Source organism: Branchiostoma lanceolatum, chromosome 16 (assembly GCF_035083965.1).
Source record: "Branchiostoma lanceolatum isolate klBraLanc5 chromosome 16, klBraLanc5.hap2, whole genome shotgun sequence".
NCBI classification, from domain to species: Eukaryota; Metazoa; Chordata; class Leptocardii; order Amphioxiformes; family Branchiostomatidae; genus Branchiostoma; species Branchiostoma lanceolatum.
Window position 1 is genome coordinate 4,358,524 of NC_089737.1, and position 26,946 is coordinate 4,385,469.

The window sequence follows — 26,946 nt, forward strand, 5'->3', positions numbered from 1 at the left end:
GTCTGCACGGAATGATTGACGTTTGCGATCATAAAGTTGTGTGACGTTGAAATATTTAGAGATAATGAGTATGGGACAATGCAAATGCGCGATGGAATACAGTAAGCAACTTTTCCAAGATGTTTTTTTAGAAATCCCCAACCTTGCTGCAACCAATGAAGGCTGTGTCTGCAACCAATATATAATGCTGCAACCCACCCAACAACAACCACCCAAAACCAACCCCACACCACCCCCTTTCTATCTGTCCTGCGAACGATGTGCTCATACTATTTAATGATCATTGTTGTCTTATGCACGGACCATGCTAATGAAATTACGACAATATACAGCACAGATATCTATACTATAGAGAACGCTGAACTCTTTTATATTATTCAAATATTATTTTTGTTTATTAGGTGCCCTACAGGGTTGGCGTAGGGCTTTCAAAAATTGCAAAAACAATATATTTAATAAATAGGCAACATTTTCGAGCAAATACAACTTCGCGAAGAAGAAGAAGAATACTGATGACAGTCGCTATGTACTCTAAATACGGCACGGCTGTGCTAAAAATCGTGGTTTATATAGACAATAACAAGCAATTACATATCATTTCTAAATGTAATGATCAAAATATTTTTTCAGAACTGACATAATTTTCATTAACAAATAGCAGAATGTCTTAAATTGGAAGGAAAAGGTTAATTAGTCTACCAAAATGAGTATGAAATAAAAACACATGAATTATGTTAATGAGATTGCGTAAACTGACTGCATGCACAATGGGGTAAACATGATTGAATCCGTGCGCATCGATTTTCGTAGCCTCTTCGTAGCCTGAAACGATTTTACCGGCAAAATGGTTCAGGGGTGGGTGATGGTTACGGGCTGACTGCAAAAGGTGTATTATTTAGCCCCCAAAAAGGCCGGTTCAGAGCTACCAACAAAATCCTTGGGAGGGCGGGGCTGTACCAAATCCACATAAACTCGCCCCGCCCATCCTTTAACTATAACTTATACCAGTTTGCTACCCCACCACCAACAAAGACTGGAGGTAAAAGAATAATACATTCACGGTGGTTAGCTATGTTACACAATCATGGCGCGATTTAGTCACTTTACTGTTCTGTGTGTTCAAATTACTCTTTAAATACAACCTTCGTGATCCGGCGATACTTGTAGAAGAGCTGGAAGCAATAGCGGCTACGGTTTACCAGCAGTAAGGTGCGCCAAATACTAGTAACCGTCTCAATGTCTGTTATTCCAAGGAGGTTTTATGGTTATTCATGCTAAGTAGCCTCTCTAACTCGCTGCGGTACAAGTGCGCCACTATTACTCAGCGGAATAGAGCAGAACTGCAAATATGGTTATCATCTCCGGTGATGTGCATGGATGCTGATTGGTGCAATCAAATAAACCATCCAATCAGAATAGACTAATGTTTGCTCTGCAGGTTTGTCGGACACTATGTAGCATCTGGGCTAGATAATGATTCATCTTCCAAACGACTAATGGGTAAGTACGGTGGATTTTTTACCACCAACATTAGATTTCTTATGTCTTTTCTAATTGGTTTATTTTACCATTATCGCTATCCAATTAGCTTTCAAATCATGGTTTACATATACCGAGGTTGCATATACAGACTCCTCTTTGTCCCGCCAAGACAGCAGCGGGACTGTGATTGGCTAAGCGCCCCAACTGTGATAACTGCGCGCGAATTTGAGAGACCCGCATCAGTTGTCTGCTTGGATCGTCACCCCAGGGGCCTGCAGTATAACCGGTACTACACTGAGTATTTTATTTTGTGCATTTTAGTTTTCTAAACGTATCATCATAGCTATATTTCGTTTTCATATGATGTTCCTTACTAGGTGTTTAGACAATTGATGATAACGTTTTCAAGTTATATCTACATACATGATACGTAACAATGGGAATAAGATTCTCTAGCGAGCAATAGTCACCATTAAATACACATCTCGACAAACAATACTTATATATGTGTAGGTCTAAAAATCTTACAGTCTAACCATTCTGTATAAAATATCCGGGGAACACTAGATCTAGTCATTATGAATAACCATATTATTGAAACTATAGGAAGAGGTAGAAATGATATGAATGTATTCATGTTTAGTAACTTTGGCTTTAACCGTTTCGATACCTTTCCGATGGTGCTTTGTTCAAACTTAAATGAATTACAAGACATAATTTGATGTAATACGGTGTTTTTGCTTCTGTTGTTTTACAAATACTTGCACATACTAATACTAGTAACTTTTTTTTCAGATTTCGTCACTTTTGGGTTACCCCTGCCAGTCCTGGTGTGTGTAACAATCAAGTTGCCCTTGTCATGGATGAACAAGAGAACACAGCGCCTACAAAACCGTAAGTAGTTTCTTTCTACCACTTCCAACCACCTCAATATACAATAGTGTCATATTTCTGTCTCAGACGTAATATCCTTTGTAAGCTCTTGAAATCGCGAAATCTAGGTAATGACGCTGCGAAAACCTTGCGGTGTAAACACTTTTTATCCGATGGTTAACTTCAGTTTGTGGCAACGTTAACCGAAAATCATACACTGCCATTTTTATAACAATTTACGTAGCTTTTGAACACTGTCATAAAGAGCACCGATTTGTAAGTAGATGCATTTGATCCTAACGACATGTATACAGTCTCAAATTTTGTTATCTGATATTTCTCCTCATACATTTTTAATCGAACTTCGCTTCCAGTATGCATCCTAAATGTATGTAATTTGCAGTCTGCGTAGTCATCGGTACTGATACCAACATACCTCAAATCTAGTATCTGCGATTGCCTATATTTACAACACAGGTTTGAATATTGCAATAAAAAGCATCGACCCTGCTCCAAGCCAAAGAGACACACGGGCCGATGTGACAGCAACCGACCATTAGAGCATTGTCGTCAGTTTTGGCGATTTTCCCCTTACCATCAGCATCACCAACAACAACAAGACAGGGGCAACATGGCACCCCAAAATCTGTAAGTAAACAAATCCAGTTCCCAATGTTGTGTCCAGGCTTACGATTTATTTCTGTTCGAGAAATAATTTATGACAATAAATGTTAGACGGAAACCATTTAGACGCATGCGTAATCTCCAAGCTGATTTCCACGGGAGTAAAATTGTATACAGGGCTGATGACTGGAGCTTCTCTGACTGGCTGATACGATTTTGCCCCCGTGGAGATCTGTATTGAGATTATAATGCATAGCGATAGATAGTAATGTTTACAACGTCGACGTTACTTGTAGTATACATGCAGACTTGACTGCTCAGAAAGTAGATTATATTCTCAGTATTGAAATGACAACTTTCTATACATACTATTGTCTTGACTTCCGTGTCTTCCACGCAAACAAATGTACCTTAAGCTTGTATTGTTTCTAAAACAATGGATGGTATCTGAAATCCTTGGAAATACACATTCCTTGTCTGAAAAATATGTATGACAAGGTGTTTATGTACATCTTTCAATTGTTTACCCCAGACAACATTGTTCCGAGCCAGACGTCATAGAAACGCCAGTCAATGAGGTCACCGCTCCGGCAAAAGATCAAAATTCAACAGTGAAGAAGGCGTAAGTTGCTTGTTTGCCGTTATTTATTTCATCTGTATTCTACAAACTTTATAGCCTGAGTACCAACCTCCGTAGTGACCGCTGGCTCAAAAGAATTCGCTTGCTAACCACGGAGTCTGACCCTGCGCGTATCCGTAACGGCTGTTAGTCAGATATTCGTTCCGATTTTGAACGAGCTCGCTGATTGGCCCCATTCGTCTAAGCTCCTCCCCATGCCACACTGTTCTTCGTAACGGGTAGGTTCTAAGAACTGTTGCCATGGCGATTCTTTCAAAACTGGACCCGAACAGGGCAATAGAGACACCTTGGAACGAAAAATGGCACCGAACGCAGCTCGAATTCCCCTCATTACGTATATGTAATAATGAGACAGCCGTTACGGATACGCGCAGGGTCAGACTCCGTGGTTAGCAAGCGAATTCTTTAGAGCCTGCGGTTACTACGGAGGTTGGTACTCAGGCTACAAACTTTATCCCTCATTTAGTTGTTTTTTGTGCCAACCTGCTAACAATGTCAAATGGAGAAAAATGTGCACTGAGATTCTAATTCATATTCTATATGCGTTCCTTGGCCATACAGATTTGACAGACATTTTCTGAGTTAAACAAAACCTTCATTGGTTGTCTAAGCGCAGTATGAAGAAATTTGGCCCAATCCTTTGTGCAAAACCAACACAGGAAAACGCAGATAAATGTACACGTGTACTGACAACCTAAAACCATGTACAATATGTATTTGCCTGGGGATAACGTTTTCCCAATATTTGTAGTTGAAATCACAAGGCCATATGTTAAATTAGATGGGATACTATATCATGACAGCAATTTGAGCAAAGATGGTTGACTTACGAACTAAAATCTTTTAGCAACAAGTCTCGTCCTAGTCTCGTGTTCTCGCGAGACTAGGTCACTCCGTGATCAAGATGTACAGTAGATATCGAAAATTTGGAGGTGCGCATCTCGTTACCTTTTCTTCGTCACTGATTGATGAATATTCTTTTTTGTAACATCTAGCAACAAGCGTTTGAAGAAATCGACCGGATCTGGAGAAAACTTGTCCAGCCAAGCTACGGCAATGCCACCTTGGAAACATTCCAAGAATTACAAGGCCAAGCAGAAGAGAGAATACGAGCAACTCCTTCAGAAGAAGAAGGATTTGGAGACGGAGGTGACAAAGTTGGAGACCGAGGTGGGAAGGCTGAGACAAGAGTCCGCATGGTGGCAACAAGTGTCCATAAGAACGGCTTGCGAACGGCAACAGTTGAAGATAGAATATGAGGAGCTTCGCATTGAGAGAGAAATACTAAAGGCGAAACACAAGTGGGCTACACAACGTTGCCCGGTGTGTCACCCACTATCATTCAACTAAAGTATGTTATCCATCGTCGGGATAGGTTACTCTTCAAGGTAATAAGATACACAAAATAAAAGTTACTCAAACAACTGGATTGATGTTAGCATATAGCATAATGTAATCTCCAAGAAGATCTATAGGTTGTTTGCAACCACTACCTTGTCGTCAGTGAATGTTATATATGTCATACCTAGGCCGCGAAAACGTTCTATACTGGTGTTCCGGGCCGTGTGATAATTTTCCGTATCACACGGGGTTCTAGACTTGTATGATGCGGGCTTCCCTAGAATATTTCGAATGCATTTCGAGCGCGCCGGTTGCGCCGCCGTCGAAGATTAGCATACCGGATTCGCAGGTTTGAATCAATGTTGTTACACTTTTTGTTCGAGGACACAAAACTCCCTCAGCTTCTGGTGCATTCCGCATATAAATGTGCACGTGTGTTTTCTCGGGTGGGTATGACATAAATAGAACACAACACTGGGTATTCCGTATCACCCGAGGTACCAGCCCGACCGCGGGTAGGACCGCCCGACAGCCGTATATATTAGCCATCCGTCGACGTGAAGCAATGGCCTAAGTTTACGTCAACCATGCCTGTTGGTGCATACTATTCTAGCAGGTGTCTTAAGTTTTGGAAATATACACAAGGACACTAAATGGTACATTTGAGTTGACGTATGAAAGATAATCACGATAGCATGTGAATGCGCTGTTAATACATATATATTCAAAAATACAGTGGGTTTTGTTAGGTAATATACATGTAGTGCTACCTCATGGACTACAAACTTTGGCAAGCTCCACAAGAACCATTACACTACCACCAAATGTACTTAATATGTTGTTGAATTAAACCCATTTTTAGGCAATAAAATCATTTACATATGTCTGAAACTAGCCTATCTAATAGCCCCATTTTTGTGAAGCGACGTAAGAAAATCATATCCAATATCAAAGTTGTGCCTATTTTTGTGATTGACGGAGATATGATCATAGTAGTGATAAAACTACGTGACGCAGTTACTAGTATTTCTTTTTCTACATTTTGACTTGTTTTCCTCCATGTCCGCGAAGTAGGCGAAATTTCTCGATGTGTCGAAATGTTGAATGGTCATATTTCTGCGAGTAAAATACTATATATCTTAAAAAAGCACGAATACTTGATAATATTTCTGAAAAGCATGAATACTAGATATTTCCATTTATAATGTCCTCTTCAACAATTTTTTCTTCCATTCTATCACATCTCAAGTGCCTACTAGTATCTATGGCCGAAAGGCGACCAATACGTATATACGTTCAGAATCAGTCCCGGACTTGGTACCTAAACATAGCCAATTTGTAGACAAATGTTATGACTTTGAAACGTTTGAGTGCGACACAACAACGTGATATTTGTCCTCTGTTCATGTTGTATTTTTATATACCAAGCGCAAATGAATATTTATTGCATTGTCAACAATGTTGCCGGGCATTTACGGTTGTGTGAATGTGTTTGTACTTCGACAGCTGCTTATCATACATTCTTCCCTTCATTTGACACATGGAAGCCAATACTACACATGCTAGAGATCATGTATTAAAATACTTATCGCTATAAGACCCACATTCACAAAGTCTGGGCACCCTGAAACTTTGGACAAAGCTAAACTCTCCACAGCATAGTAGAAAGAAGTCAAACCTGATGATATCTTTGGCAGTGACGTTTATGTTGTGGTTGTTCCCAGTGTTGCATAAGGGTTGAATTTTCCTTCTGTAAGCCACAAACGCAAACGTGTAGACAGGCTGACGTGTCACCAGGCTCCGATATATCATGATGAATAACTAAAGCTGGTAGTCCTATTCAGTTCCAAGTAATAACAGCTTGCAAATTTGCATCAATTTCTGAATTTTTTGTCGCGTATAACTGTTTAATACAATTTATGATTTTTGTCATTTCTACTGATTATAGGTCTTCGTTTGCCAACTTTCGCATATTTTGAACGGGACCTGAAGTGTTTCCGAGCCTTGTTAAAAACCTTGACTCTCAAAACACCGGCCTTTTCCCACGTCTAAATATTCTACACAACTTGTCGGTCACAGCTTGGTCACAGTACTTTTACAACTGAGTACAGCTTATTGTATAGCACGTGATAGATTCGGCTAAAAGTTAGTTACTAGAATATTCTTCAAACAGTGACTTGATAAAAGGTAGCGAAATACTAACCTCCAAATTTTCGACGTCTAGTCTGTACGTCTTGATCATGGAGTGACCTAGTCTCGCGAGAACACGGGGAGGCAGGACGATCTTCACAAGTCTCGGCCTAGTCTCATGTTCTCGCGAGACTAGGTCACTCCATGATCAAGACGTATAGACTAGACGTCGAAAATTTGGAGGTTAGTATTTCGCTACCTTTTATCAAGTCACTGTTTGAAGAATATTCTAGTAACTGTGATTATACGTGACTGATGAACCTCTTCAACGGCTAAAAGCTAGCAATCAATGTGAAACAATGTGTTATGTTTGACAAGGTAACCCGTACATGTAATAAGCTTAGTTACGGAGGGCGCTGTAACTTCGGATGGAAATTTCGACATCGCATTGCACCAGTGTCGGTTGTCTAAAAAGTATTGCGTTTTGATGAATGATGAATGATAGTGGTGGTGTTTGATCTTACATCCTCCATGTACGAATTACACATTGGATCTATGTTGCTATGTATATAACGCTCCATATTGTTCCAGTCAAATTAGAGTAAGGTAACTTCGGACGTAAATTTATGAGTTCGGCATCGCATTGCACCAGTGTCGGTTGCCTGAAAAGTGTTGCGTTTTGACAATAGAGAAATAAGCGTGGCGCTGTTCAGAGATTTTCCATAATTTTCAATAAATTCTACATCGGCGTCATCGCTAATATTCTTAATATAAGAGCCGCCACTACACAGTGACCTTGCATCGAACGTAGCCATTGTTTTTTGCCAGAATTTCTTGGTAGAGCAAACATCGCGGATAAGTGTTCATTCAGACGATAGCTCTATGCATGAACTTGGGTTATTAATGATTTTATTCTGCATTCTAGATGAAAACAAACATGACTCACTTCTGCATATTAGTTAATCAATTACAAATCCAGCCGAAGGTAGGGGACGTCCGAAGTTACAGCAACGATACTCACTCACTCTAGTTCAATTTCAATGACAGTGAACAACGGGTCCATACATAGTCACACTCACACACACACTAAAGTACTCTTGACTTTGAGCTTTGGTTTGATATGCGATAGTACAGTTGGAACATTGTAAAACGCCTCAGCAACAACGATTATGTACTGTTGTTATGCTAGGGTCACATTTCCTAACCGGGGCCCGGCCGGGCTGTTTGCGGAAACGAAAAATCAAAGTGTGTGTCAATAAATTTGCAAAAGCTATGCTCTTAAATAATTTTGGGTACGTTTTGTGTTTTTGTTGTCTTTTAAATCATACTTTTCGTTCCCAAAGACTGCCCAGCTGGGCCCCGGATTGGAAATGTGACCGAAGCATAAGGGAGCTCATTTCCTATTTCAACCCTATGCCCTGTCACTTTTTGCACTATTTCTCTCAAATCTACACAGACTCGAACATATGATTCATTACTACGTACTTACCTCTTAGATGTATATGCCGATTGTGAGAGGTTCCATTCGCAAAAGATTACAGTTGTTGCCACTAGACAGCAGAGTGTCACAAATGCACAGAAAACGGAGCGTTTACCTTTAAGAGCCATTTTGAGGGTAGATGTGGGGGTTCATCGTAGTATTGTTAACGGTGCGTGCAGATAAGAGCAGTAGCATACCATTCACTCCTTTATACGTTGCTATGCAATATTTCTTTGCACTCAAATTCATGTCGAAATTCTTGTGTGTTTGTGTGTGTAATATCTTCAGACACACAATGCTCAACTTCGTATACTTAAAACCTCTATCTCAGCCTCCTTTTTGGCCTACCTGGTGTTCTCAGTCAGGACTCACGGGAACACTATGTCGACAACTCTCACGACAGGAAATTGCGCTAACAAGAGCATTATCTAAAGGGGTACTAACATGTAATTTCAACCCGGCCCTCTTTCCTCAGCCAATCAGGAGCGTGCATTTCTTTGTGACTAAATCCACATAGTGTGGCCTCCGAAGGTTTAACTAGAAACCATAAATTCAACGCCATTGTATGATAATATCAACACGGGCCACAGAAGTTCAGAAGTCTGTTTGAATCTTCGTTTGTTCGTTTGCTTACCATCACATGTTTATTCAGCAACTCCTTGACGAAGGAGAGCGAAGGTTTATAAACATTCTCTGGGGCTAGAAGGAACAGCTAGGGTCTAAACTTTCCCATTTTGGTCAAAATTTGTTCGTTTCAGTAGTTTAGTTGGCGTAAGGAGATATTTTAGTGGTTTGTTTTCACACGCCCTGAGTGGACTGTTTCAGTCTAGAAGTAGGTCAAAGTTGAGGGTTGTTTTCTTCTGTCAAAGGTCCCGAGCGATCGAGCTGTCAATTATCTATTTTCTTTGCATGACTCTAAAGTAGACAGTTGTGGCTTTCTGGTGCATAAGAATTTTTGGGGCTTGCAATGTCAGTAAGTACTTTTCTGAGCTCTTGTTTCAGTGCATTAAAGCATGGCTTCCTAGATGCACAAGTCTGACTGTGGTATTTGCCCTCCTGCACCGGCGACGCATAAGATACACAAAAAGACACACTACACCAGCTAAAGCTGTACGTTAATGAAATTGAAGGACAAAATGGGTTCATTGCTAGTGCCTGTGTAGCAGGGGAGGACTGGCACTCACATAATATCTACATCTACATAGGGGTTGCCCCCAAATAACCCATTCAGGGGCAAAGTAGGGGGGGTGAGGTCCCGGGCTAAGGCGAGCAGGCCTCCAGCCTGGCACGGAACGACTCAACGGTGGGAGCCGTCGCAACCGTACGTGCCAGGCAGAGTATTCGACTGTGGGATGGTACGGGGAAAGAAAGAGTGTTTATCTGAGTCGGTTCTTGAGTGGATGGTGTAAAACTTGAGGTCGTGGCTCCCCCGGGTGCGCCCCTGGGCTGGTTTCAGCAAACTGTAAGTGTCTATACTAATGTGGTCATTAACAAGTTTGTAGAAGAAGGTGAGGCGGGCGTTCCTCCTCCTTTCAGAGAGAAGGGGCCACTGCAGGTCGTTGAGCATAAGTCAAATACGTCAAGTTAGTGCCAGTTGTGTTGTTATCTTGTATGTGCGTAGGTTCAGCATAACGAAGGACAAGCTCAATTATGGACCTAAGCTTCTAGATATTTATTATTTATGATATACATACAGCCAGATATGAGTTTTATTTGGTCGATGGTGAAAGCATAGGAATCATAGGCAACTGACTTTGTGCGTGATTAAAAATGACGAGACAGGTGAATCAAGTGTCGGCGTTAATAACCTTTGCATATATCACCCCGACCAATCGATCGCATTGAAACTCAGATTCGAATCAGCCATGACCCAACAAATTGCTTTCTAAGTTACGTTAACGACTAAATCTGGCAAAACGAACTCGCCAGTGAGATGCTGGAAGGTGTCAGCTTTCAAAAGATATTTTCAGATTGACAATTGTGGCACTTTGGAAGTGATTGAACGTTTAAAAACATAGTTTCTACTACTTTTAGTTACTACATTTCACTGGCGAGTTTTTTTTTTCAGATGTAGTCGTTAACGCAAGTTAGAAAGCGATTTGTCGGGTCATGGCTGGTTCGAATCTGATTGTCAATGCGATCGATTGGTCGGGGTGATATATACAGGGACGTGTGTTTGTGCCCTGTGTGTGTGTGGGGGGGGGGGGCAGTACAGTTTTGGACTGGGGTAGAGACTCCGCCTCCGCCACACCAGGTTCAAGTTCGTTCTATAGACCGATCCTGTCGAACACCATATCGAACGAATAGAAGACCCATAGAACCCCCTGTTCTATTCAGAACACCTCCGTCAAAAACATCGCTGGTGGGGCAGATATGGCACGTGTAAAGCAGGGTACGTATATCTGGGACAGGTTTTCCACTGTATTGGTTGAATGCATGCTCATGACAAAAACGAATTTAAAAAGAAAATAGATCGGGCACTCAAGGAGAGGAAGCTTGTACCACATGCCAACTACTACAAAGTCCGCTAGCGCAGACTTTCGCCTCTTCCGTTACTGACGTGTGAAACTAGTTAACTTAAAAGTGAACAGGGAAGTAAAAGGATGCATTTTAATTCTTAGTTACTAAATACCATGCACCTGTTATGCATGCAGTCAATACAGTGGGAAACCTGTCACAGATATATGAGCCCTGTTTTACACGTGCGTCGGCTGCTTGTCAGAAACTGGGCGCTGATGCCCACCGACAAGGGAAAGCTATGCGGCGCATACCGCTTTAACACTGACCGAAAACATTACGCTCTCACCGCAACTACATCTACCCCCTCCTCAAACAACTCGACTCGATGGATACAGCCTTCAACAAAGAAGCCATAGCATTCTTATTTGGCCCGCTCTGAAAGGGTTTCAGTGCCACAAAAGCTAAACCGAAGTCAGTGGCATTATTTTCAACCTAGCCGTGGCGGCCATGTTTGGTCCGTCAAATCCTGTTTTTGACGGAGGTGTTCGAAATCGAACAGGGGGCGTGGCTTTGGGATCGGTCTAACTTTAATATGGTTCGAGGAAGGAACGGAATCGTGTAATAGAGATTTGTATGCAGTGTACATGTTTATTATCTTCGCCGAGTACAATAGTACTCGGGGTAGATTATGTTTTCGGTTGAGCCAGCTGTTTGGTGGGTCTGTATGTATGTCAAGAGCATAACTCAATAAACCTTTGATGAATCTTTATGATTTTTGTTAGGTGTGTAGTGGTTGTACAAAGGAAGGTCAAGTTCAAAAATGATTCACCATGCGTTTTTCAACAGTACTGCAGCGGACTTTTAATTTTCGTGCGTTTGTATGTAGGCAAAAAAAGTGACGGAAACGTTGATGGATCTTCATTATTTTTTGCAGGTGTGTAGATGTTGTAGAAATGGAGGTCAAGTTAAAAAATGGTTTTCTTGGCATTTTCCGTCGGTACTGCAGCGGGCTTTGTGTAGATGTGTATTTTCTTGTGGACAACATAACTCAAGAAGCTGTTGATGGATCTGTATGATATTCAGTGGATGGGTAGGGTTTACGGAAAGGAAGGTCAAGTTCGATAATCGGCCTTCTAGCGAGTACCTAAGGTACTGCAGCGGAGCTTCAAAATTTACTGGCATATTTTCTGAAAGTGCTATGGTCATGATATTTGTGTGGTAGATAGTTCATGCCACAAGAAGTAAGTTCTGTAAGTTTGGGCCCCCTAGCGGCTTGTTCAGAACTGCAGTGGGTGTTTTTGTTTTGTTTTGACATTCGGACACGTATTACTTGAGAAGGGGTGAAGAGATTGTCGTGAAGTTTTGTATGTAGAGAGCTCAGATGGTGCTTTGCACAATCGATGTCTAATTATAGAAAACAGGGGCTAATCTGTATAATTAGTAAGGATAATTGTAAATCCATTACATTCAATAATAGGGCATGTGACAGGGTTCCGAAACAGGCCAGCAGAAGGCCTTGCCTAGAAGCATAAATAAACAGATGGGGTACATAAATAAACAAATGGGGCAGTCTCACTACAATTCAAGCAGATGTGTGGGTCCGGTTGGTTTTTAAAGTGTTCAGTTTTGTCATTTTTGTCCAACACACGGGTTGAGACAAAACGGAAAGGGAACAAAATAGAAAGCCTTACAAAACACCTAAAACATGTGAATAATCAGCCGGACCCACTCCTCTGCTCAGAGAGTACACTGCACCAAAACTGCACCACTGCTAGGTATTACCTAGCACCGTATGGAAAAGTAACATGTACTATGTCTTGCAAAATGTGTATGATATGGAATAAAGATTTATTCTATTCATATGTATTGACTGTACCATTTAATTATAACTTTCAATTTTTTGATGACCAGTTATAACATATATCAGCACACTATACACATATACTAGTCCTGTTTTACCAAATGATTTTTATCCCTATCTAGACTGGACTCATTCTACCCCCCCCCCCCCCCCCCCATCATAACGTTCAAACGGTATGGTGTATGATCAAGTTTGCAGGGGGTGATAAGCATGTAAATATTAATCACTCTCCACAATAAGCCTTGATTATTTGGCGAAGATAATGTGTTCGTGGAACTCTAGTTACTTATCATTTATGGTATTGTCGGTAATAAAACCCAAGGTAAGGAGAACCAAGACGCTATAACATGGTTACAGGAGTAGGTACATGTAGCGTTCTCTACAGTCTTGAAGCTATGGAAATATACTTTCTTATTTTCCTTAAAAACTACTTGAAATTCCAAGTAAAGCATGGAATTCATCCATACAATCATCCAAGACAGCTGCAGCTCTGTCTAGTCCCACTGTGTGTGATAGGACAGTACGTAAATATTGTAACTTGAAAGCACCGTCGTGTTGCTTTGGGACTAATTTTTAATGTTGCATTTAGTATATATCCTAGCCTGGGTGCCAGACCACCGCGCTCCTGGCGCTAATCCTTCAGCCGGGGAAGCAACTTGCGCCGCCGCCACAGATAGCAAACCACCCCCTCATTACCGCCTCTATAGAAATTGAGTTCGGCTGCCAAGAGCGCCCGGGTGCCAACTTTATCCCTACTAGGCCTTCCCCGCCCAAAAGGGGTTATCGCATCGCATCGCATCGAAAGGTCTGGTATCCAGGCTATATATATATATCCCTAAATACCCCGTTTTTAAAACAACGACTAAAGGATCACAACGAATAGAGGGTAACGGCTAATTGTATGTACTCATGATTTTACTTGTTGATTTATACCCATTTTTAGGAAATGAAATCATTTGCATATGTCAGAAACTAGCCTAATAGCCTCATTGTTGTGAAGCGATGTAAGAAAATCATATTCAATATTAAAGTTGTGAATACTTTTGTGATGGACGGAGCTATGATCATAGTAATGATAGAACAGTGTCCTGTTGCGCATGTCTGTGACGAATGGGTAGAAGCCGTACAGGGTGATGACGTCACAGAACGTCGTTCCCAGGATGTAGGCGATGAGCCCGGAAGATGCAGAAGTTAATTTGGGGATCAGCGTTTCACACAGCAAGCTGGGTAAACAAAGCAGTGATGGAATGGAATGAATAATGATATAGACAAGTACTATAGATGTTTATCGATCTATCCATCGGTATATCTATCAGTATCTCATCGTCCTCTATCTCTCATATAAATGTTACGTATATACATCTCTGTGTGTATTTGTAATTGTGTTGTGTATGCGTGTGTATGTATGTATGTGTGTGTGTGTGTGTGTGTGTGTGTGTGTGTGTGTGTGTGTGTGTGTGTGTGTATGTGTGTGTGTGTGTGTGTATGTGTGGTCACTGGTGTTAATGTTTATGTAGTGTGTCGGGTTGATGTATTAATTTGATGTGTGTTTGTGTGTGTGTGTGTGTGTGTGTGTGTGTGTGTGTGTGTGTGTGTGTGCGTATGTGAGTCTTTGTGCATGTGGGTGTGTGCGTATGTGTTTGTGTGCATGTGTGTGTGTATGTGTTTGTGTGTGTGAGTCTATTTGTGTATGCGTATGTGTGTGTTTGTGTAAGTCTCTGTGTGTATGCGTATTGCGTGTGTGTGTGTGCGTGCATGTATTCAAATTTGTGTGTGTGTGTGTGTGTGTGTGTGCGTGTGTGTGTGTGTGTATTTGTTTGTTTGTGTGTGTTTGTCTTTATGTGTATGATGAGCTGAATACTGGAAATAGTGCTGTATATTTCTTTCGATCTTGGCTGTCTTACCTAGTCATTTCGTTGGGAACGTAGTCCATAGAGTATGTAACTGATATATTCATGCTGCTCCGTGCCAGACTAGTGTCCAGAGCTCGAAAAGCCTCCTTGACTTCGTCAGTTATCGCTTTAACGTAGCTGATGACGCCATGATTCACAGACGACAAACTTTTCACAACTTCGTCCCGTGTGGTGTTGTCTGACAGCTTCGTCAGGAGGATTCTGGTGAGCGCCCAATTGACGAAAGTCATGTTCGTCTTTGTCCCAACGTCCTGTTTGATAAAGTAGACTACTGTCATATGATCATATCTTAATTGGTAAAAAACACATGGAAAATCATAAGCAACGTAGCAACCTAAGGTTATGATTGTGGGGTCGTGTGGCGTATTGACGGCAGGGTGTTCGCCCTAGAAACCCTGCGGTCCCGGGTTCGAATCCCCTGACGCCACCGATGTTGTGCCCTTGGAAAAGGCACTTTACTCGACTCTCCTTACTCCATCCAAAGGATAGAAATGTAGAAATGGGTTTAGTGTTTGTGCGTGGCACTGTTGAAATAAGTTATGAAAAATTTGAGTGCAGTGCCACGTCGTCCTTGTCTGTCGAAAAACAAAGCAAAGCTAGTGAAAAATTTTTAAAAAATCATAAGCAGCGTGCAAAACAAATCATATTGAAATTAGGTTTGTCCGATTACAAACGTAGTCCGTCAAATGTCACAGCATCCGTAAATAAAATAAAACGAGTACCTTGCTCGTGCACCCTACTATAAATTTTGAAGCGTCGAAGCTTCTCACTGGACTTTAGGGTAATCTAAACCCCTTTGGGTGAAATACCACATGTGTTCTGGTACCTTAACCAACCAACATAGTGGACAACACTTACGTCATAGTCACGTGATTGTAAACATCCAATAGCTATAGCGTTTTACCTTTTCATAGTTTTTGACGGGCGCCATGTTGATTCTGATGACGTAATCATGGCAGTCGATCTCGTTCCCACAGCTGCTGTTGAGGAGAATCCCGCCACTGCCGACGATTGCGCATGTGCGGTAATGACGCACCGGTGTTCTTGTAACGCACTTTTTCTTCCCTCTACATTTTGACTTGTTTTCTTCCATGTCTGAGAAGTAGACGAAATTTCTCGATGTGTCGAAATGTTGAATGGTCAGATTTCTGTAGGTAAATGGGAAATGAGTTATAAAGTAACTCGTAAACAAATCCAAACAGTTCGATACGTTTGTAGGCCAAGCAACAACGTCACATTTGTTCTCTGTTAATGTTGTATCTCTCTCTGCCAAAATCAATAACATAATACTAAAGATCCTGTATGGAAAGAGAGCAATCGCCATAAAACATCCGCATTCATTAATGATGTCACAACGTTGATAACTTTGGACACGACTACACTCACTACAGTCAAGTGGAATGAAGACAAACCTGATGACGTCTTTGGCAGTGCTGTTTGTGTTGTGGTTGTTCACAGGGTTGCATAAGGGTTGAACTTTCCATCTGTAAGCCATAAACGTGAAAGAGTACAGAAGACAGTGTAAGAAGTTCCTAGCCAGAGTGCAATTAAAGTAAGTGTAGATGTGACAAAAACATTAAATGTCGACATGTCAAACAATCGCTATCCCCTAGCCTGTGTTATGCTCGACAAGCTAAACTGTACATGTTAGAACCAGTATTTTATGACACTCGACAAATGTTTTCCGTTCAAATGCCTGAACAACGGGCGTATTTTTCTAGGCATACACGAGTATGAAACATTATTATGGAAAATAGATGCAGTGAGTGATAGCTTGATGTGAATATACGATAGTTGGTCACTTAAGATTAGACACAACGCACTAATTCCCGCCCCCCATTTCGATCATACCGTATTTTGCCTTATTTCTCTTAGAGTTTCACAAATTCAAACTGATGGATCATCACTACTTACCTCTTGAAGATGTATACCGATTTCAAGTCGTAAAAGTTGAGCACGATTACAGCTGTACATGTGACTAGACAACAGAGTGTCACAAATGCACAGCGTTTACATTCAGGAGCCATTTTGAGGGTAGGTTTGGGGGTTCTCGGGCAAACACTTTATCCAAATACCCTCGAGGGCAAACCAGTAATTTTGGGCCTCTTGATATAAACCACCACATGATCACCCCTTTTATTGGCAGAAGTAAACTAACTAAAGACAGACATTTTTTTCCCATTCTAGTGTTGCATTGCACTTAAGTGAGTGCTACGTATGGTTTACGGAGGCTTACATGCAGCTAATATTACTCGATTTAAGGAAAGATTACGGCACTTAAACGTAGCGTAATAGTTAGGATTTAAGCATAGTTTGCATTGCTCAAACGGTTGCTTAAATGATGCCACTAAGCATGTTTAAGTGTATACGTAAAGATAGCGGAACCTTTAAGCATGTTTTAAGATTGTTTAAAGAGCGATTTTCGTGCAGTGAGAGCTGTTGTGTGACTGCTTAAGAAGCTGTGGGTGGATCTGTAATATGATACTTCGGTACGTAGACAGGTGTAAACAAGATAGAGGACACGTTAGGTTCTGGCCCCCTAGCGGATTCTATGGCATTGCACCAGTCTGGAACTTCTAGCTGCAATTAATGGGGGGTGGGGTGCAGATACTTGTAGCTCTTGGTCTCGGAAAAAAACTGATATAAGTTCGGGCCTCATAGCAGCTTGTTTTGTGGTTGGAGGACATTTAAATATTTATAAATATGTCAATATTAAAAAAAATATTTTATATATTTACTTGATACTTGATTAGGTCTCTTCACTGGGTGAATCGCCTGCGTCAGGATGAGTAGTACGTCTTTTATATAGGTATCAGTTTTTATTGACAGTACATGTTTTTCATTTTTATATACAGAACGTGTTTTACATGTTTTATATACAGTACATGTTTTCCATGCAATATACATTGAAAAACACTGCCATCCCCTATCTCACCGTATATCTACAGTGAAATATGGAACCCCAGCAGGATGCACAATACCCAATATCCGCGAATAAAGGTGCTTGCTCTTGAAAGGCCATTAACCCTATACTAGAGCAATAAAGTGTACAATCTCCACAACACGTGCATGGTTTTTGATGTATAGGGGTGATTTTCATCACTTAAGTACAATGTAACTGTTTGAGGAATGAGTCTATGCAAGTACTCGAACTTAGACTGTTATTTGGGACGATTTGACCGTCTGAAGTACTGGAGTTGGGTTTGTGCACCATGAGCAGGCGACATGACTTCCACATCCAGAGGTCAAGAGTTCTATTTCATTTTTATTGTTATTCATTGGTTCAGCATGTTCATGCCAGGGTTGCCCAACTAGCCAGAGGCTATTACTAAGGGCGAACCCATGTGCGGTCATACGACTGTAGGTTATGAACCACTCACACCGGGAAGGACTACTCTTTTCGCTCGACGTGAGGCTCTCCCAAAACGCGGGACCTCCATTTAACGTCCTATCCGAGGGACGTCCCTATCCGAAGCTAGGTACTCATTTACACAGGAGTGAAGTGAGGAAAGTCGTGTTAAGTGTCTTTCCCAAGGGCACAACATCGGAGCATGTCGGTGGTTTCGAACCCGGGACCTCTCGATTGTGGGCGAAACATCCTACCGATTGCGCCACATGTTGCCACAAGAGTTCCAATCCTAACATCTCTCCTCCGTACGACTTGGGGTGCCACTGCCTAGCATTGAAGCTCTCTGGCCGAAATGTTGATATTCAGTCCACCGTAGTATTGTTAATTGCACGGGCAGACAAGAGCAAGTTTTTTTTTACGGTAATTTGATCTCGTGCGTACCGTAAAAAGCCATTGTTGTGTTTACACAGCGTTAAGCGTCTCTTTACTGTATACAGGGGGAAACGGTATGACGTACATTCCCACGGTATAAGTCACGTTTGTTATCATTATTGTTGTCAATGTTATTGTTGTTATTGTTGTTACCATTGTTATTATTATATGGATTCTACTAAGTTTTGGTTATTCATTTATTTATTTATTCATTTATCTTCTGTTGAAATTGGTGACCAATGATATTTGTTGTCATCATTATTATGTCAATATTAAAATTTACCATTGTTATTATTTTGTGGATTCTACTAAGTTTTGCTGGTTTAATCTATTCATCTTCTGTTGGCATTTTTAGCCGGACAAATAACAAAGGAAATGTGTCCTGTTTGCCTTTGTCCGTTTACATAATGTGATGTAATAAAGCTGAATTAACTAAATAAAAGTACGTACTCTTTTAAGGTTGGCTCTTAACCCTATCCAGACTGGGGGGGGGGGGCTAAAAGTGCCCGCGCCAACTTTAACATCGTATTTCTGCCGAACGATGTATGCTAGGACAACCAAACTTGGTGACTTTTCCCAAAATTTTGTTGGCAACAATTTTATGATAATGTTTTAAGTTTATTATTTTTTCATGTTGCCATGGCAACGGGTTTCTGACTGGCATTTTATGCAAAAATCATTAATTTTCTGAAAACAATGATATTTCTCGGGTTTTATTGCACAACTACACTAGTTTTCCTACATGTTTAACATAACATGTAATTAGATGTAACTTTCCTGATTTAATATTCATAATTTATGCTAATTTGATGACGTAATCAGCCAAAATCCAAGATGGCCCACTATATCACTATTTCAGGTATCAGCAGGCTTTTTCGCCCTTAAAATTGCCAATACCTGACATTTTCTTTATCAGAAACATTTAGATTAACGTTTTCAGTCTATTTTCAGTGTCCTTTGGGGTCAAAAGTGGAAAAAAAGGATTTTTAAAAATGTCAAAATGGCCGATCCAAGATGGCGGATCCCAAAGGGATCGCTAACAACACATGACGCCATTTTATGACGTCATTTTGACGTCAACGTACTTACCATTGACGTTGTATGCCTTTGCATACCTTAAAATGAATAATACAAACCGTTTTGTTTAAGTCCTTTAGATATTACGGGAATTCCCTATTTAGCCAATAAAATCACATCGATGACGTCATAATTACGTCATATTACGTCATAACGTCACCAAAATTACAGGAATTATATAACTTGACGTGAATATCCCTCCCTGAAAATTTGGTGATGATACATCAGACCGTTCGGAAATTATGAGGGGGGGCCGAATCAGCCCACCCCCCACCCCCCCCAGTCCCAGAAATACCAAAAAAGCCCAGTCTGGATAGGGTTAAAGGTAACCAACCAATATTAGGGACCATAAATGGAAATAGAAAAAAATGCTGAAATCTTTATTGTAGTGACATTTACTAACACTGTCTAGCACATTTGTGTAATAACTTCATACTTTGAACATTCTGAAATCGTGAAAAAACATGCCATACGATGATCCCCTTAATTTTGTGAGCCTACAAAAACTCCGGCGACGATTTTCAGTGAGTTGTCACATTAAAACGAATTCATATTTTTGCATCATGGACGTCGCTATACATTGTGATAGTGTTATTTGAACTAATTGAATATAGAAATGACTTAATAAAATTGACTGTCAAAATCCGATTTTTGGGCCCTAATATTGCTTGGGTTGCTTTTAAAGTTAATTTAAAGACAGTTGACGAAAGATAGTGGACACTATATACGAGACGCCTGGCCGCTTACGAAACATATCCGGTGGCTTAATTACCTTTTGAATTATAATAATGATTACGGTAAAATGTACGTGCTCTGTTACATGTAGGCTGTACAAAAGTGTAGGGACTTAGGGACACCAATCAGGCAAAATATAAACCATCTTTTCCACTGTTACATGCCAATAAGACTACGTTTGTCACTTATGCTATGCAGGTTGTATTTTCTCTCCATTCCTATTGATAAAAAATATCAACTTGAAAGTTACATTGGGACTAATTTCTGATATTGTATTTAGTATATATACCTAAATACCCCGTTTTCAAAACAGCAATTGGAACATAGAGAATAAAGGGTGATTAACTAACGGTATATACTTATAATTTTACTTGTTGGTTTATAGGGAATTATCAAATATTCAACAACAGAAGCACCACCAGATTGGCATGAGAAGAGAAAAGTTTATTTAGGACAAAAGAACCGACTCGCTCTTTTCAAAACTAAGATACACTGAACGTACAGTGTGGAAAGGTCAAGGGTTGAAGATCACGTAAGAAATTTTTCCCAAATGAAATCATTTGCATATGTCGGAAACTAGCCTAATAGCCCCATTGTTGTGAAGCGATGTGAGAAAGCCATATTCAATAGTAAAGTTGTGCCTATTTTTGTGATTGACGGGGACATGATCATAGTAGTGATAAAACAGTGTCCTATTGCGCATGGGTAGAAGTGTCCGTGGCGAATGGGTAGAAGCCGTACAGGGTGATGACGTCACAGAACGTCGTTCCCAGGATGTAGGCGATGAGCCCGGATGTTGGAATGCCCAACTTGGGGACCAGCGTTGTACGTAGCATGCTAGATGGTGATGAAATGGAATGAATATACACTCAGCACAAAAAGTTTGGAAACTTAACTTTGGTCGATCATATATCCGTTGTTTCTTGATCAATTTCAATGCATTATATATTGTTGGAAAGCTTGTGTAATTTCTTTTCCCATGATACCCAACTTAATATAATTGCAATCTCATGAAGTGTGCACCAGGCCTGATTACGCGAGTTGGTTGTAGAAAAAAAAGTGCCCAAATTTCGCTGCTCGTTGTCCAACACTAAGTGCAGCGCCAAACCCATTTGTGGTGGTGTCATCCACATCGGGAATGGAACAGTGTGTGGAGGAATGTTATGTTCACAGCTACAGATAAGAGAAGGTTTATTTCGACTGTTGGATGGGTAAATGAAAGTGTGGGGCAGCGAGGAGAACCCCATGCTGACTGTTGCACAGATAGACTGTTTGTTTGTTTGTTTATTTGTTTGTTTGTTTGTTTGTTGGAGTCAGTGTCATAGTGTGGGGCAGTACGGCGTTAATTGCAAGAGGAAAACTACCCAGGCTAATCATCCTAAGCAACCTCGATGTGTCAAGATATAGAGACACCTTTCTCCATCCAGTCACATTTCCTAGATCCTTACCTCTGCAATATTAAACTGGGTGCCATTCTGCAATATGATATTGCACGTCCATACAGAACGAGAGCCTTAATATGCTATGCAGGTTGTATTTTCTCTCTAGTCCTATTGGTATTCAGGTCAAGATGGCGGGGATTTGTTACATAGAAAAACGGCATGAAAATAACATGTAGGTTGTAAAACTGGACAACATTCTGCATCTTTCCTCCCCAAATCTGCATCGATATCGATATTCATGTTTGTGGTAACTGTTATGGTTTATTTTAGTTTTGGCAGGTTTATAAATGAAGAAAACCCTTACATACTTTGAAGAGAACCAAGTTCCCCGTCTATTTCACACACAAACATACACACAATTAGGGTAGTGAGCTCACCGTATATAAGGATGATATTTATCTTATAGTTTGTTGGGTAGTTTTTTATTATTTTTTTTACCAGGAATTTTCAAACTTTACTTTCAATTGATAGGGCACTTGGTAGATATTTGAGAACTGAAAACCGCATTCATAATCTTGCTTATTGTTTTTTTTCACCACTTTATTCACCTCCACCAATTTTTACAACCAAGAACAAAATTAATTTAAAATCATAACATCATACTTACACAACATATCCAATTGCTTGATTAACTTTTGTATAATGATGATAACGGTAAAATGTAAGTGCGCTGTTATATGTACGCTGTACAAAATCATGGGAGCTTAACCTCAACTAGCCAGGCAAAAGAATAAACCATTTTTTCTTCTGTTATATGTCGATATGATTGCTTACCTTTGTCACTTGATATTTTATGCAGGTTGTATTTCTCTCTAGTCCTATTGATACAAAAAATTAACTTAAAAACACCACCGTTTTGTCGTAGGACTAATTTGTAATGTTAAATTTAGCATTAGTATAGGAACACAACGAATTACGGGTAACTAACGTAATATTACTTATGTACCTTGGTCACTTTATATGACATTAATATAGATACAAAAATATAAACTTGAAAAGAACTAAAAAAAAACCACCTAAAATAGCATTTGATACATATACCCGAATACCCCATTTTTTAAAACAACGACTATAGGATCACTACGAATAAAGGGTAACTTACAGTATGTACTTATGATTTTACACATCTTACACATTTTGATAAGGAAATAAAATCATTTACATATGTCGGAAACTAGCCTAATAGCTCCATTCTTGTGAAGCGATGTAAGAAAGTCATATTCAATATTAAAGTTGTGAATATTTTTGTGATTGACGGAGATATGATCATAGTAACGATAAAACAGCGTCCTATTGCGCATGTCCGTGGCGAATGGGTAGAAGCCGTACAGGGTGATGACGTCACAGAACGTCGTTCCCAGGATGTAGGTAATGAGCCCGGATGATGGAGCGCCCAACTTGGGGAACAGCGTCTTACGTAGCATTCTGGGTTGTGATGAAAATTTAAAAAAAAAGAATATGCATACAAGCATAGTGTATCTGCCAATGTAGTTGTCTATCGACCTACATACATGTATCTGTCAGTTTATCTATTGATATGTCACCGCCCCTTAGTCTTACTGTCTCTATTAGATTCTGTGTCTTGTATCTATCTGCTCATCTATTCATCATATAATCAATATTATGTGTTTTCAAAGGTTTTGTTTTATAATGTGTATGTGTGTGTGTGTGTGTGTGTGTGTATGTGATTGTGTGATTGTGTGTGTGTATGTATGTGTGATTGTGTTCATGTATGTATGTTTGTGTATGTATGTGTGTTTGTGTGTGTGTATGTTCGTCGGTGTGTCTGTTAGTGTGTGTGTGTGTTTTGTGTGTGAGAGTGTGTATGTGTGTGTGTATGTGTGTTTGTTTGTGTTTGTATGTATGTTTGTGTCTGCGTGTGTATGTTTGTGTGTGTCTGTGTGTGTGTAAACTGTGTATGTATGCATGTATGTTTGTGTGTGTGTGTATGCGTGCCAGTGTGGCTGTTTGTTTGTATGTATGTGTGTTTGTGTGTGTGTGTGTGTGTGTGTGTGTGTGTGTGTGTGTGTGTGTGTGTGTGTGTGTGTGTGCGTGTGTGCGCGCGTGTGTGTGTATAAATCCTCGGACACACTGTACTAATGTACAATACCATATATCCCATACCTAGCTATATAGCCTCCAGTAAAACCCTAGCGTAAGGTCTTAAGATTAGTTCAAAGACAGTTTTGTCACAAAAGTTTGTTTCTTGTTGTGTGTACATTTCTGCCCCCTCTCTGTGCAGATTGAAAAACACCGGAAACAGTGCTGTATATTTCCTCTAGGTCTTAATCTTAGCTGACATACCGTGTAAGTATAGAGGGCACGATGTCTAAAGAGTATGTAACTGAGATGTTCATGCTGCTCCGTGCCAGACTGCTGTCCAGAAGTCGAAGAGACTGCTTGACTTGGTTTATCATTTTCTTAACGTAGCTGATGACGCCATGATTCACAGACGACAAACTTTTCACAAGTTCGTCCCGTGTGGTGTCGTCTGACAGCTTCTCCAGGAGGGTTCTGGCGAGCATCGTATTGATGGTGGTCATGTTCGTCTTCTTCCCATCGTCCTGTAAAAAGTTCCATGATTCATCTAAGTGTTGAATTGTTGTAACTTTATATTTGTGACATGTGTACGTCAGATAAAGGCGTACATAGCATTGCATAGATTATGTAAATGTGCAAGTGTAATGTATCTGTCGGGGTGTTGACTGATTGTAACTTTATATTTGTGACATGTGTACGTCAGATAGGCGTACATAGCCTTGCATACATTATGTAAATGTGCAAGTGTAATGTATCTGTCGGGGCCTTAACCTTTGCCCTTTGTAAGCTCAGTAGGATCCGTGAATGGGCTTCAAGTAGTCAAACCTCATGCTTTAGCACAACACCAAAATAACGTACCTTAAAACAATTCAAGTCTGCCTGATAACCACAGCTTCAAACATCCAACATGGCGGACAACGTCACGTGACTGCAAACACCCAAAAGATAACGTATACCTTCTCATAGTTTTTGACGGGCGCCATGTTGATTCTGATGACGTAATCATGGCAGTCGATCTCGTTCCCACAGCTGCTGTTGAGGAGAATCCCGCCACTGCCGACGATTGCGCATGTGCGGTAATGTCGCACCGGTGTTCTCGTGACGCACTTATTTCCTTTTCTACATTTTGACTTGTTTTTCTCCATGTCCGCAAAGTAGACGAAATTTCTCGATGTGTCGAAATGTTGGATGGTCAAATTTCTGCGAGTTAAAATATAATAACTAAGTTTAACATACTAATAGTTCCATTTACAATGTCCTCTTTAACAAAAAATGTAATTCTATCATATCTCAAGTGTTTATCTACGCCCGAGCCAAAGACGGCCAGTACATAATGTGCTGAACTAGCCCCGTATTCCTGACCAAACACAAGACCCATTTTGTAAACAACTACAACTATCTATTTGATATGTTTGTAAAACAAGCGCTTTATATCAAGCGCAAATTGATATTTACTGCATTGTCAACAATTTTGTTGAACGCATATTCTTGTTTGAACAAGTTGTACTTTGACAGCTCCTGATCATGATCTTTTCACTATTTTTTTTTTCGACGAGTGAAAATCACTAACATTTGCTATGTGGTGAAGGTGAAGAAAAAGAGTAATAACTATAAAACACTAGCATGCATTTCACAACGCTTGGGCTCCTCGAAATTTGGAACAGGGCTACACAAAGTACAATATAGAGAAAGGAATCAGTACCTGATTAGGTCTTTTGCCCTGGCGTTTATGTTGTTGTCCTTCCCAGGGTTGCATAAGGCTTGAACGTTCCTTCTGTAAGGGCAAATATGTTTTTCATAATAGGAGTACACTATACCATGTGGAATGTCTCAAGATTGTGGTCCTTCGAATCAGTTCCTACCCATAACGTCTTAAAGCGTAAAAGAGTAGACGAGCGTATGTTTCCATAACACACTGCAATATACCATGTGGATAATTGAACTTAGTAGTCCTATTCAGTTGCTAGATGACGTCACGTTTGGGCATCAATCAAGTTAAGATTGGTCTTGTCACGTATAACGGTAAAACACCGCGCTTCTTATTACTTTTCTATTGATTTGTTTGTCAGCTTCAGCATATGTGTGAACTAGTATGTATTGTCGAATGCCTTATAAAAACTGGTTTCCGTAATCTCGAAACGCCCTTTCCCCACGTCTGAATAAGGTTCTCTGCTGAAAGCATAGATTGCCCGTTGTCCCCTTTTGTCTTGACAACTGTATGTTACGACACTTGCCAACTGTATTTCCGTTCAAATGCCTCAACAACGGATCCATATATAGTCACACGCACACCGAATAGCCTTTCTCTGGATTTTGAGCATTCACGACATTTGGTACTTGCATACAACTCATCAGCAACTACGCTTATGTACTGCTGATAGTGATAGGTTCATACCGCTTGTTCCCTATCTTTCCTAAATCTCAACAAATATAAACATACATCCCCACTACTTACCTCTTAAATGTGTAAACCGAGTTCCAATCGTAAAAGTTGAGCACGATTACAGTTGTACATGTCACTAGACAGCAGAGTGTCACAAACGCACAGAAAACGGAGCGTTTTCCTTGAGAAGCCATTTTGAGGGTGGGTTTGGGGGTTCATTGTGCGGGCATGCAGATAAGAGCAGGGGGTTTACGGTACGCTGAACTTGTGTTCACTGCAAATAATCCATGTTTTCTTTGTACAAAATGTACACGCAAAAAACGGTTTAAAGTAATTCCCCGATTTTTGTCAAGCAAGCAATGTATCTCTTCAACAGTTGGACGATGATGATAACTCTCTTTATCAAGGTTAGTTTAAAGACAGCTTTGACACTTTTGGACACCTGTTGCAAACAACATATGTCGCTTTTTATACCTGTATCAAATATCATTTACTCCTAGATACCTAACGCACTGTGTATGTGTGTGCGTGTGCGCGCGCGCGCATGTGTGTGTGTGTGTGTGTGTGTGAAATTCTTAGACACACACTGCTCAATACCGATACCCAAAACCTCTATCCGAGCCTCCATTTTGGCATATTTGGTTTCCTCAGTACTCACGGGAACAGTATGCCAACCCTTTCGAC

The 26,946-nt window shown here is 40.4% G+C and overlaps 2 protein-coding genes across 4 annotated transcripts; one reads left to right on the forward strand and one right to left on the reverse strand.

Annotated features, from left to right (window-relative positions):
• Window positions 1–2,256: 2,256 nt before the first annotated feature.
• Window positions 2,257–5,048, forward strand: LOC136422088 (uncharacterized). The gene is made up of 4 exons (XM_066409736.1): window positions 2,257–2,376; window positions 2,833–3,003; window positions 3,512–3,601; window positions 4,615–5,048. Exons 1-4 carry the CDS (start codon window positions 2,342–2,344, stop codon window positions 4,967–4,969), a joined length of 651 nt encoding a protein of 216 aa, XP_066265833.1. The 5' UTR covers window positions 2,257–2,341; the 3' UTR covers window positions 4,970–5,048.
• Window positions 5,049–13,179: 8,131 nt separating this feature from the next.
• Window positions 13,180–26,525, reverse strand: LOC136422053 (alpha-2,8-sialyltransferase 8B-like). 3 transcript variants are annotated; one of them, XM_066409676.1, is made up of 5 exons: window positions 26,335–26,525; window positions 25,582–25,653; window positions 24,836–25,079; window positions 14,796–15,055; window positions 13,180–14,114 (listed from the first exon to the last, which is right to left on the reverse strand). In XM_066409676.1, exons 1-5 carry the CDS (start codon window positions 26,454–26,456, stop codon window positions 13,844–13,846), a joined length of 969 nt encoding a protein of 322 aa, XP_066265773.1. In that variant the 5' UTR covers window positions 26,457–26,525; the 3' UTR covers window positions 13,180–13,843. The 3 variants fall into 3 exon arrangements, with proteins under 3 accessions (XP_066265773.1, XP_066265774.1, XP_066265772.1); XM_066409675.1 differs by lacking the exons at window positions 13,180–14,114; window positions 14,796–15,055 and adding exons at window positions 22,852–23,264; window positions 24,144–24,403 and having other exon boundaries at window positions 26,335–26,516; XM_066409677.1 differs by lacking the exons at window positions 24,836–25,079; window positions 25,582–25,653; window positions 26,335–26,525 and adding exons at window positions 15,709–15,952; window positions 16,217–16,369.
• Between the last annotated feature and the right edge of the window lie 421 nt (window positions 26,526–26,946).

What these genes read in the sequence shown, in the direction of transcription:
- LOC136422088 (XM_066409736.1), top strand. Translation starts at nt 2,342, where the DNA reads ATGGATGAACAAGAGAACACAGCGCCTACAAAACC. An exon ending in AACATGGCACCCCAAAATCT is followed by an intron (nt 3,004 to 3,511) that starts GTAAGTAAACAA and finishes TGTTTACCCCAG; the next exon opens with ACAACATTGTTCCGAGCCAG. An exon ending in AATTCAACAGTGAAGAAGGC is followed by an intron (nt 3,602 to 4,614) that starts GTAAGTTGCTTG and finishes TGTAACATCTAG; the next exon opens with CAACAAGCGTTTGAAGAAAT.
- LOC136422053 (XM_066409676.1), bottom strand. Translation starts at nt 26,456, where the DNA reads ATGGCTTCTCAAGGAAAACGCTCCGTTTTCTGTGCGTTTGTGACACTC. An exon ending in TCGGTTTACACATTTAAGAG is followed by an intron (nt 25,654 to 26,334) that starts GTAAGTAGTGGG and finishes TTGCCCTTACAG; the next exon opens with AAGGAACGTTCAAGCCTTAT. An exon ending in CCGTCAAAAACTATGAGAAG is followed by an intron (nt 15,056 to 24,835) that starts GTATACGTTATC and finishes TTTATCAAACAG; the next exon opens with GACGTTGGGACAAAGACGAA.